The sequence below is a fragment of the Tyto alba genome, unplaced genomic scaffold, assembly GCF_018691265.1.
Source record: "Tyto alba isolate M040663 unplaced genomic scaffold, T.alba_DEE_v4.0 Super-Scaffold_2, whole genome shotgun sequence".
NCBI classification, from domain to species: domain Eukaryota; kingdom Metazoa; phylum Chordata; class Aves; order Strigiformes; family Tytonidae; genus Tyto; species Tyto alba.
In genome coordinates this window covers 71,678,359-71,691,219 of record NW_024881282.1, presented here as the reverse complement: position 1 = coordinate 71,691,219, position 12,861 = coordinate 71,678,359, and the positions used below count along the sequence as shown (strand labels likewise).

At 36.6% G+C, this 12,861-nt stretch overlaps 1 protein-coding gene across 8 annotated transcripts in view; it reads left to right on the top strand.

The window, feature by feature from the left end:
* The window catches only part of TAFA5 (TAFA chemokine like family member 5), a 494,345-nt gene extending 486,447 nt beyond the window's left edge, over positions 1–7,898 (top strand). For 5 of the 8 annotated variants that reach the window (XR_004406012.2, XR_004406010.2, XR_004406013.2 and 2 more), the window contains 2 exons: positions 5,200–5,292; positions 6,620–7,898. Coding sequence is in view for 2 of the 8 variants with exons in the window: in XM_032985109.2 (XP_032841000.1) it covers positions 6,620–6,678 (59 nt within the window). In the remaining 6 variants the exon portion in view is untranslated. The remainder of the gene's footprint in view (positions 1–5,199; positions 5,293–6,619) is intronic. The other 3 variants (XR_004406011.2, XM_032985108.2, XM_032985109.2) reach the window with 1 other exon arrangement.
* The last annotated feature ends 4,963 nt before the right edge of the window (positions 7,899–12,861 follow it).

The window sequence follows — 12,861 nt, the reverse complement described above, 5'->3', positions numbered from 1 at the left end:
CTAGTTCTGCAGGTATTACAGTTTCAACTCTGAAGATGTCCTTCCCATGGCTAGCTCAAGTGAGACAGAATACAGCACTACTAAGTATAGTATCTTCGATGCTTCTTTTTCTTATTTCTAATAGCCACTGACACTTTAAAATTAGGTAAACTAGTCTTTTTCTGAAGATTAAACAGTTCAATTTACATATATAAGCAGCATGAAGAAAGGGAGCGGAAGGGAGGAAAACAGAATACATTTTCAGGAGGCACTATGGGAGTTCTCATAAATGCAACAGGTCATTTCTACTGCTTGGATCATCACCAGAAATTTACATTTTTATTCCTGTAAAGCATGAAGTATCTTGCAAGGCAGTGTAAAGTTTTTCTTGGGCATTCTAATGCTTTTATGTCTTTCTTTCTGCATTATACATGCTTAGTTATTCAGGGACCTAGAACACACAGCTGCAGAAGCAGAGGGGAAAGACATGATGTTTATCTGACTTGTAGTCAGTTGGTAAAAGGTTTGGAACTATTTCGAGTATGAGTAGATTTGTGAGACAGAGACTGGCCCAACCTCCAGCCATTTCTGTGAATTATCTTTGTGCAAAAAAACCCCAAACCAAAACCAAAAGTCATTTACACGGATGGGTACTATAACAGAATACTAAGACTCACAGAAGCATTTTTAAGAGTGTAGCTGAATGTGTAAAAAACACAGTTCAGACAAGTAGTTCAGTTCTTAGGCAACACTGAAACCTCTTTAATATGACCAATTACTTTGTAGGCATCCAGAAAATTTCTGGAAATCAGTGCTGGAAGCATGATAGATAGTTCAGAGTTGTCATCATAGGGTGCCAATATAACTTCAACAGGCAGTCATGTAAAAGCACTTGCTTACTGTGGCAAAAATAATGACTGTGGTTCAGTCTGACTTTCATTTTTATTCTAAAAATACAGCATGGAAACCAGGTGAAACTGCTAAAGCTTTACCGGGCTTGACATGGAATTGTTGGTATTTATGTGGATTCCATTTAAAATAGAAGGTCAGGCCAGACATACTTGAAGCTCAGTCCTTACTCTGAAAATATTTGCCAGTTACAGTAATCCTGGTTCAATTTTCTGTTTTGTAATGAGACATTCAAACATTTTGTCACCAAATTCAATCCTAGATACTACACTGAAGCACAGAGGTTTTTGGATGTGCTTGTTTTAGTGGAAAGCCTGTGTAAGTCGGCAAAGGGCTACATATTCCCATCTTCTCAAGGTGACTTGCATAACTTTTTTCCTTTGTCTTTGACCATGGCAATGAACCAGTTAATTATTTTATTTTATGTGCCTTTAAGGCACAGTTGGAGATAAACTGTTCCTTATTCTTTTCCCTCCATAGTAAGACAAATTAAGTGGACTGTATTATAGTTGCTCTAATAAGCCAAACATTCTCAGGACATATTCAAGCAATCCAAGAACTATAATAAAATATATAGAGTCATATGAAATGTATTGTTTCTTATGCTTTGAATTATCTATTAATATGCAGTCAGGAAAGTGAGTTTTCCTCTTGGACAGAATTCTGTGGGGGACACAGGAGCTTGGGCTTCCATCACGTAAACAGTCAGGTAACATAGAGTAGTATTTTAATCTCTGGTACTAGATGCCCCCTCAATATCTCAAAGTTGAACAAGCTCAAGAGATCTCCAAGCTTACAGCCAAAATATTTGGCTCCTTCAGAAGGAAACATAACCTGGTGTCTGTATCACTGGGGAGAAATTCTGACCTCACTGAAGTCAGCGACAAACCGTCTTGCGTAACGGTACCTGGAACTGACATGAGTCCTGTGTAGACATGGACAGAAAAGAAAATCTCATACTATGTGATTGGCATCCAGGCTCTCTTTAATTTGATGCTGCTGCAGATTTCCTAAGTGAAGGAAATAAAGAGAAAAAAAAAAAATGCCAACACACCTTTCCCATGCTTTAAAGCAGTTTTGTGTATGTAGTTATTTAATTTACAGTTTTTATTGCAATCTATTGACCTAATTAATATTCCAGAAATTGATCCCAAACAGTCATCGAGAGCACCATTTTCCTTTAAACCTGCCTATCAGGGATGTGATACTTTTAATGGTTTTCAATTCAAGTTTTCGATTCTTGGATAAGTAAGGAGAGGGGTCAGCAGAAGGTGAAAACAACTGCCCTGGCTGAACAGAGAAATTTGGGTGGAACTCAGGGAAAAAAAGAGAGTTTATGACCTTTGGAAGAAGGGACAGTCAACTCAGGAGGGCTACAACGATGGCATGAGATTATACAGGCAGAAAATTAGAAGAGCCAAAGCCCAATTAGAACTTAATCTGGCTACTGCCATAGAAGACAATAAAAAATGTTCCTATAAATACATTAACAACAAAAGGAGAGCTAAGAAAAATCTCCATCCATTATTGGATGCAGGGAGAAGCAGTGACCAAGGATGAGGAAGAGGCTGAGGTACTTAATACCTTCTTTACCTCAATCTTTCATAGTAAGACCAGTTGTTCTCATGGTACCCAGCCCCCTGAGCTGGAGGACAGGCTTGGGGAGCAGAATGAAGCCCCCATAAGCCAAGGGGAAATGGTTAGTGACATGCTACACCACTTAGACACACACACAGGCCTATGGGGCCAGATGGAATCCACCCAAGCATACTGAGGGATCTTGCAGAAGTGCTCACCAAGCCATTTCCCATTATTTACCACCAATCCCGTCTAACCAGGGAGGTCCCAGGTGACTGGAGGTTAGCAAACATGATGACCGTCTACAAGAAGGTCTAGAAGGAGGATCCAGGGAATTACAGGCCTGTCAGCCTGACCTTGGTGCTGGGGAAGGTTATGGAGCAGACTATCTTAAGTGCCATCATGCAGCATGTATCGGACAACCAGGTGATCAGGCCCAGTCAGCATGAGTTTATGATCAGGTAGATCCTGCTTGACTAACCTGATCATCTTCTGTGACAAGTTGACCCACTTTGTAGATCAAGGAAAGGCTGGGAACATTGTCTATGTGGACTATAGTAAAGGCGTTCACATTGTTTCCCACAGCATTCTCCTGAAGAATTTGGCTGATCATGGTTTGAACAGGCATACTCTTTGCCTGGTACAAAAAAGGCTGGATGGCCGGGCCCAAAGATCTGTGGTGCATGGAGTTAAATCCTGTTGGCGACTGGTCACAAGTGGTGTTCCCCAGGGCTCAGTACTGGGGCCAGTTCCGTTTAGTATCTTCATCAACCATGTGGATGAGGGGATCGAGGGCACCTTCAGTAAGTTTGCAGATGACACCAAGTTAGGTGGGAGTGTTGATCTGCTTGAGGGTAGGAAGGCTCTGCAGAGGGATCTGGGCAGGCTGGATCGATGGGCCAAGGCCAGCTGTATGAGGTTCACCAAGGCTCAGTGCTGGGTCCTGCACTTGGCTCACAACAACCCCCTGAAACGCTACAGGCTTGGGGAATAGTGGCTGGAAATCTGCCCGGCACAAAAGGACCCGGGGGTGTAAGTCGACAGTCAGCTGAATATAAGCCAGGTGTGTCCCGGTGCCCAAGAAGGCCAGTAACATCCTGGCTTATATCCAAAATAGTGTGGCCAGCAGGACTAGGGAAGTGATCGTCCCCCTGTAGTCGGCACTGATGAGGCCACACCTCGAATACTGTGTTCAGTTTTGGGCCCCTCATTACAAGAAAGACATTGAGGTGCTGAGGTGTGTCCAAGGAAGAGCAATGAAGCTGGTGAAGGGCTTAGAGCACAAGTCTTATGAGGAGCGGTTGCGGGAAGTGGGGTTGTTTAGCCTGGAGAAGAGGAGGCTCAGGGGAGACCTTATCAGTCTCTACAACTACCTGAAAGGAGGTTGTAGCGAGGTGGGTGTCGGTCTCTTTTCCTGAGTAACAAGCAACAGGACAAGAAGAAACGGCCTCAAGTTTCACCAGGGGAGGTTTAGATTGGATATTAGGAAAACTTTCTTCACCAAAAGGTTTGTCAAGCATTGGAACAGGCTGCCCAGGGAAGTGGTTGAATCACCATCCCTGGAGGTATTTAATAGGTGTGTAGATGTGGCAACTAGGGACGTGGTTTAATGGTGGACTTGGCAGTATTCTGTTAAGAGGTGGACTCAATGGTCTTAAAGGTCTTTTCCAACCTAAATGATTCTATGATTATGTGATTATATTCTTTGTTTTGAACTATTAGTATATACAATAAACAAATCCTTTTTATGGTCATTTTGCGAATGACTCTTTTCCTTTATTGATCCGTCTGGTTTTCCAGGGAGTGATTAATTTACCTGTAATAAGGAATGAAAGGGAAAAATAACAGGAGGTGGGAGAGTAGATGTGCGTTCTCTTCCCCTCTCTGGAATCTTCGTGGTCTCTCCTATCCTCTCTCTCCTTTTTATCTGTCATTCTTATTACTTATCTTACTTATTTTTCCTGCCTTCATTAATAAATTATGTTTAAAGTTTCCTGGCTAAGCTATGCCTTTTTTTTTTCCCCTCTCATTCCATTTTCTCTTGTCACTGTCCAAAGTTGTAAATTCACCTCCTGGTCTCTAATCTGTCCCTCTTGCTGTCATGACTTTATTTTAAGCCTGCTCTCTGCCCTGACTCAGCATTTTTAAAACACATAATTGTCTCCCCTATTCTCTCCTTCTTTTAAAGTGTTGATACTTTACTCATGCAGCAGGGATGTGCAAACTGGAGGCAGGGATAGCAAGTCTGGAAGGAAGCTTTTATATCTATAAAATGACAACGCAGCAGGTATCTACAAATGAATGTGGTTGCACCTGAATTCTCTCTCCATTCTGGGACCAATATGGTAGAGAAGCACACTATGAAAACACTGAACACACAGTCCATCAGCAGTTTACGCTGTTGCTTTTAGCTTTGGGCCATTCCAGCATAATTCAGGAAAGATGGAGCTAAGTCAGTCTAATTCTTAACATAATAGCACTTTACTTTCAGACCTAATAAACCATAAATCTTTTGTTTTGTGTCTTGCTGCCTAGATAGTACTACTACCTTAAAAGTTGCGTTCTTTTCTAATGGGAAGAAAAATAAGGAACATAGCAGAAACATCAAGAAAAAGTATAAAGAGGAAACAGAACAATTAATAGAAGCAAACCTTTAAAATAATTTCTCTTGCTGAATGTATATTTAAAAGGGAGAAATATACCACAATAATCAACCAGGTTTTTTGCCTTCAGCCTGTCTGAGGCCATGTGGTTTGGAGATCTGATCACTAGTCCGAAAAGGAAAGGCTGTTTGCAAGATTTCTGGGGTGTTTTTTCCTGGAAAAGGTGAGAGGACAAAAGCAGAAATCTGACATACACATTATGCCTTATAAGGAAAGTATTCATCTATCTATCTAACTGTCTGTCTGTCTATCTATCTATCTTTCTACATACATATATAGAGAGATCCATATGTTTCAAGCTGTCACTAAATTGATTTGGTGCCAGGAATTTCTTTCATTTACTGCTCTGAGGGTTAGGTTAAAAACTCTAAATTTAATATACATCTTGAACCAAGTGAATTGGATTTTCTTATTAATTTTGCTCCTTCACATTCACTGTTCAGTATTTTCTGGAGTTATACATGGTATTTCCATCATTAATAACAGTTCTGACTATTTGGAGAAAGAACAATGCCAAAGCAGAAGATAATGTTTGAACACTGAAATGGCATTTTTTAACAATCATGCTTGCTTAATACACCTCAAAACATTTTGTCTTGTACAGTATCTGCATAATTTTGAAACCATTTCTAAACTGATATTTTGGGTGAACGTGAGTCACTGGCATCTTACTGTATAAATCAGTCATTACTTTCTCATTTGTGTTTGTGCTGTCTTCCAATATTCTGTTTTCTTTAATAGTATGAACTTTGGTTCTGTTTCTATCTCAAACCACTGCTTCCATTCCATTTTCTTTTAAACAGGTTTATCAGGCAGTCCTGTGCCCATTCCATTCTTTTTTTTGTTTTGGTTTAGTTTGTTTTGTTTGTTTGTTTGTTTTTCTGCTGTGTAACTAAAATAATTTTCTGATTAAATTGACTATTAATAAATATTATTTACATTCATTTGCACTTGTAATAGCATTGCTAGAGGGCAGTATTGATCAAATTAGGTGAACGCTAGTGCTCATTGGAAATTTAGCCTCCAGTATAAACATCCTTGTATTTTTAATTAATGGTCATGGCTTTCATATCCATTTTTCATCATAACCTATATGTAAAAAGTAATAGTCATCTTAATTGACATGTGTATTATTTATTGTTTTATATCACTTTAGTTCAGGTAAAAGAACATTCTGTGATATTTTTATAATAAAGAATGTGCATGGAGCTTAATAGAAAGTAGATGTCATTAAAGTTATTGTAAATTATACTTTATATTCATGACTATTAGAAAAAATAAAGTGTTAATTTTTTATAATAAATAAAAATATAGGTTTGTTCATATGTTGTTTCTCAAGGAAAATGTTTGCTGTGAAAAAGAAATATCTTCTAATTCTTTAAATGTCTCCATGAAAAATATCAGTACAGTATATTTTAAAATAATGGACAGTAAAGATAATCAGGATTATAAATTAAGACACTGATTCATTTGTTCTTATTGAATTACAGGTCTCCTGACAAATGCAGCAACACAGAATCCTCGTAGGAGTGGTTTAGGCTCTCTGTGAGCTCCTTAACTTAGTCAAGTTTCACTGCTGTGGATCATCGTCTGTTATATGTCATCAACTCAGCTGTCTGTTTCTCTGTATCTCATGAATGACAGCATAATTTCTCTACATTATGAGCTAAAGTTTGTTCTACCATACTAAGGATCACTGGACTAAGGAATATAGAAAAAAATATATGCTTGGGCATTAGCAATACAAAAAAGTTCATGGTTAACGTTTCATCTGCGTTATACACCACTGCTGGACTCGCTGTTACCTACATGTTTTGATCTGAAGAGTCTGCTACAATGAAGAGTATCATCCCAATCAGCCTTAGAGAAGACTGTTTTGCCTATGGGAGGACACTGAGGTGCAAAAGAGAAACTCTTCTTGTGCCCTAAACTGTCTGAATTGCTTTTATTTTCTTATACTTTCAGTATATACAATAGACCAAAGAGCAAAATCTATTTTAAAGTGGACACAATCTTACTGTTAACAGAGTTATGTCATTAAATTGTAGGAGGTCTCCACAAGGACATGATTCCAGCTTTCACAAAGCTGAGATGCTCTTGTCCAGCATAAGTCTCTATGGAAAGCTGCAGTAAAAACTAACTCAGAGACCTGCTCTTGAAATGCCACGTTTGAGAAAACATAATGGAGCACTGAGAGAAAATGACCTATGTTTGAAAAACTTGGACAAAAAGAACACAAACTGTCTACACAGCACCTTTATTCCTCTGTACTTAGATTGACTTTCTCGTACTAAAATCATTTTCAGTTTTAACCAGTTAAACATGCCTCTTCTACAGTTCCATTTTTGATAGTTAAAGTTGGATAATACAGTATTTGCAAAGAGCATGTTTGGTCATCTGTGGCCTATGTCTCATCTGATACACCATTTAGCACCAGAAAGCAAATTAAAGAGAAAACAAAAGTAACACTTGTTTGAAAGAGATCATTAAATGTATTTTGAAAAGCCTAAAGTTATATATTTAACAGTTTTTATATGTTGTATATTTGTAGAAAATCCTATTTAACAATTAACGTGATAACTCTGACAGTCATGACAAGTGGTTCAGAGTTAAGTTGTGTTTTATTACTTCAGTTGTCTCTGAAGTGACTGGTGTCGTTTGCTTTCTTCCATTGGGACATTCTGGATGTAAAGCATGACCAGAGAGGACTGTGTAGAAAAAGCAAAGAATAATGTTGTTTATATTACATAAATGCATTCAACCATTGCACTGTTGGAAGGCATTTTTTATTTTAATTTTATTTTTATTTTTGTCTTTATGTACCGATAAAAATAGAGTGTAAAATATTTTACTCATTGCTCTTCATAGCAAGGTTTGTTTTTCTTTCTTTCTCTTTCTCTGTCTCTCTCTCTTTCTCTCTCCCTACTTCTATGTAAGGATCAGTTTGAAGCCTGTTCCTTGATCCCATTTTCAGTATTTTACCTCATTGTTAGAAAGTCCACTTTTTTGGCATTATTGGTTAGTGAAAAATTAGCAAAGACAGTATAGACGAGGTGGAAATTATTATAAAACAGAGAAAGAAACAAAACTTTGTTCCCTTTTACTGTACCTTTCAGTATGTAAGTTCGGTACATATTGGTATGATGCAATCAACAAGGTAGCTTAATTTCTTCCTGGCAAATGTATTATGGTTTCAAGTATACTACCTAATACTCCGATTAACTTTTAGTGTTATGCTAGTTCTATTCTACTAAAGAAAAAATATATAGAGATTGTTCAAGTGACCATAGATGAAAGGTACAAAGATGAAAAGTTGATTAAAGAAATTTTTTTAAAGCCTGCTCTAATACTGAAGCTTACTTAATGCAGAGGTTGCAGGCAATATGAACTATAGATCATTTTATCTTCAAGTAAAATAAATATATACAAAATTCTTATTTAATCTTAGGATTTTGACCAGTGTCAAAGTAGCAATTAAAGCCCAGCCACTTGAAAAGTGTTATGGACTGACTGCACTATAAATGACCAATGTCAGGTTTAAAATGTCATGCAATAAATGATGGTAAATACATTTACTGTACATGTAGACCTCAAGAGCCAGATCCCTCACTCTACCAACTCTGTTTTGATTTTATTTTAAAGGGAGTGTAGTAGCCTTATTTAGTAAACACAGAACAATTAAAGATGTTACATCATTTTTGTTGCTTTACAGTATTCAGTTTTGTGTTGGTTCAGCTAAATTATGAAAAATAAAGAAAATCCTTTTATAAGTGAGACTTTTGTTCCCTGAGCATGACGTCACCAAAGGAATTTCTCCAGATGATAAGAAAGGTGGGGGGCACAGAGAGGAAGACTTAGCAATGGTATGGGAAATTGAGGATATGGTCTGTGTTTTGAAATTGAAGTTTTACCCTTCCTTCTTCAGGTCTTGGGTACCTTCATTGTCATATGCTCAGTAATAGATCAGAGTCAGGTCATTTGTTTTCTGGAAACCAGATCCCACTAGAGGGTCTAGGAATGGACATCTGAAATCTTTACATCTAAAATCATACCTTCCAATCAGTTCTGAATATGCAAGCTTATGTCTTTGTTTTCTGAGTACTTTAAATGCTCAACAAAAGGTAGATGTACATTGTTTATAAGGTCTACTCTGGACAAGAAATATCAAAGACAAAAGATTCTGATTATTCATCAGAGATGAATTCTAGTTGCTGAGTCTCCTGTGTACAACAGACACCTCAAGGCACTTAAAATGTGTTTTGTACTTTTCCTTCCTCCCCCCAAATGTACAGTTTTAAACAAACAAAATATACTGGCTGCCTTTTTCACTGTGAATTACTACTCTAAGAGCAGTGGTATAATGTTTCTCTCTCAGGAACAATATGTTTTCAAAATATTGTGAACTTCTAATTTTACAAAACTAAGTTACATAAAATAATTGTTTGTTTCTGAAAGTATTATTTTATGTGCCTCTTCCAAAGCAAAATTTGAAACACCAAGGGGAATGTCTTATTTGAATACTATTAAATATCCTTCAGTTCTTAGCTTGCAAACAAGTACATTTTTCAAAACACACTTGAAAGGGAACAGAAGAATACAGAAAAACACATAATAGACTAGTAAGTACAACCTCTAGAAATGCAGTAAACCTTTAAACATTTTTTGAAAAAAGCTTCTCTGTTAGCTTTCTCTTAGCCCAGGCAAGGACAGATGTAACTTCTGCTTTAAATATCTCGGATATCAGATGGAGCTTATATTAACACACTATAGCAATCAATACAATACATCATTCACCAATTTAATAACTATGATTTTTTAATTTATTTATTTTTATTTTTTTCCAATTTATTTATTCTCTGCAGTAGTTCAGGTTTTATGCATGTGGTATCCTCAATCATTCACTTGTTTACTGAAACTGTACCCACATGCTGTTGCATAAATCTTTAACCCAGGCACTTACTGTCTAATATAGCCTATTCATCACAACCGTGAGTACTAATTAGGGTTTCCAGAATAAAATAAAGAGTTCAACACTGTGTCTGAAGAGCCTACATGGCTATGAGGAACAGCTAAACTAGAAGGTGGTAAATTGATTGGTTGACAGGAAAATCACGGCAATAACTGCCTGGGCCACTGAACTAGTGGAAAGATAAAAGCACAAGCCAACACTGGATGTAGACAGAAGAACACCAAAAAAAAAAAAAAAAGAAAAAAAAGAAAAATTAATTGGACTATTTATACTAGGGGAAAAAAAAAACAAAACAAAACAAAAACAAACAAACAAACAAACAAACAAACAAAAAACAAAACAAAACAAAAATCATCTTCCATCACATAAACTTACCTATATGTAGTATCTTTTGTGATAAAAAAATACAGAGGAAGGCATTTGCTTTTAAACCTCTTTGTATGATTTCTATTAAGAATAACATATACGTTAGTAACAACCAAAGACCAGGAATTGGTTCACTAAGGGTGTTGTGTACATCTACACAAGCAGTCACTATTCCCATTAAAGGGACAAAGTCAAAGATGACAGGGAAATGGAAGCCATTGACACATAACCTTCCAAGATTTAAAACTATTTCAGATGAAAGATTGGATCAGTAAGATATATAATAGCATTTTCTATGAGGTTTGGAATGGACCTAGTGACGACTGGGTTAAAACCACCATGAAGTAATGGAAAATAGCCACAGTTCCTGATTCCAAGGGCAACATTTAGCAGAACAGGCTTAGTCAGAGGAGAATTACTCTAGTGTCGAGAATCCTTGGAAGGTAAAAGTCCCTCTAACTACCATACTGCTTCCCAGGGAGCACAGGCAGCAGGTGACCATCACTAAGGCTTGTAACAGCCACTCTCCATCAGTATAAATTATATCAGCCTGCAGACAAGGTTGTTTTTCGAGAAACTTCAAGATGGACTGAGGGTAAAACGTGATTTCCAGGTACTTTTATTCCTCCTGTTCCAAACATGCAGAAAACACTTTCCAAACATCCCAATAACATCACTAATTTTGTGGCTGGAATTAGGTAATGAATCTCTGAGGAGAATGATTAATGCAAATGAAAGTGATTTGCCACTTCTGTGGTGAAAATCAAAGGCCTGAACAAGGTGGTGCATATACTTAATGCAAAGAAAAGAAATAACTTGTGCTTTTTTTTTTTTTTTCTTCTTCTTTTAGGTATATTTTATAAATAATGCTATTTTTTGTTTATCCCACTCTTCAAAGAGAATTTATGTCAATGAAACACAGGAACTGTCAAACCTGTTCAGTTGAATGCTTCCTCTTTGTTGATGCCATATCTTAACTGAAATCTTTCTGAATAACTGGGTTCTCCATGTGGCAAAATATAGGATAGCCTTCCCTGAAGTGAAGTTTCTTCTGATCTACGAGATACTGTTTTGTTGTGTGCTTCACCCTATAGAAGAATGCAGTCTTTATATTTGCCTTAGATAATTACACAAGTTGTAACCAAGTAATATGTTTTTAAATTATTTTTTCTATTTTTTTTTTCTGACATCACAGAATTGATGCTACTTCATAGCAAAAATCTCAGACTAGGCTTAGGCAAATAAGGATGGACAGAAAACACAATATTCCATATTTGATTTCGAGTTGGGTCTTGAATAAAGAAAGGAAGTCAAGAAGGAAACTGAAAAGAAAACAAGACCAGAGAAAAAGAAAGATTTTTCATTTCAGAGTATTTAGTATTTAATAAGTGCTTTTTACTATTTTAAAAGCGCTAGTGGAATCAAAAGGAGTAAAGTTTGAGACAGGGAAATAAGAAAGCAAATATTTTAACTGCAGAGATAAGAATTTTACTGATAATATGGTTGTCTTCTTTTGAGATATAAATCCCATTAAAATTTGAGAACCATAGGTAATATGGAAAAGGTAATTCTGTCACCAATTAAAAACAAAATAAAAAATAGGAGAAAAGTGGAAGTAAATGACAATAAACCAGAATAGACAGTGACTAATAATGAGTGATTCTGTGGGAGGATTGACATGAGTTCCTGTACTGCTTTTGACTATGAATTAAATATGAACACTGAGATCGCATGGTTTGTTAGTATCAGAAAATTACACAGATTAGTAAAGATATGGGAGCAAGACAAAGATCTTTAGAGACAAAAGGGATCACAAAATATTACAAAAAATTAAAAACTGAAAATCAGGAGTTTCAATTTATCGTTTCACATTCCAGCAAAGCCCTTGTGGCCTCAGTCATTTAAAACTTTAGGACATATGTGAAAAAGGGAAGGACTTCCATTCTGTTGATTTAAAGCTGCTCAGTGCCTAGGTGAAGTCACTGATTTCATATAATAAACCTGTTAGTTACCCCTCAGATTTCAAGAAAGCCAGTGGAGGACCCCTAGGATACACATCTACAGTCACAAAGCACAAGGTACTAGTGACACTGATGTCTTCCACAGCTGGATTGGACAGACCATGACCACAATTTTCTAGGTTTGATGTTGCCAATATTAGACTAGTAAAAGTCATGTTAAACCACTCTACTGTTCTGCACTGATCCAAAATGACCTGTGCAAATGAACGAAGTTGATTAGTACATAATCAAAAAAGCAAATTTTCTAAAAAATTTATTAAATAACATGCAAAGAACAGCTGAAGTAAAAAAAAAAAAAAAAAAAAACATAAAGACTGTTAATGTAAAAAAGTCTAAAATGACAAAAAAAATGTAATAAAGGGAAAAAAGAAAAGTT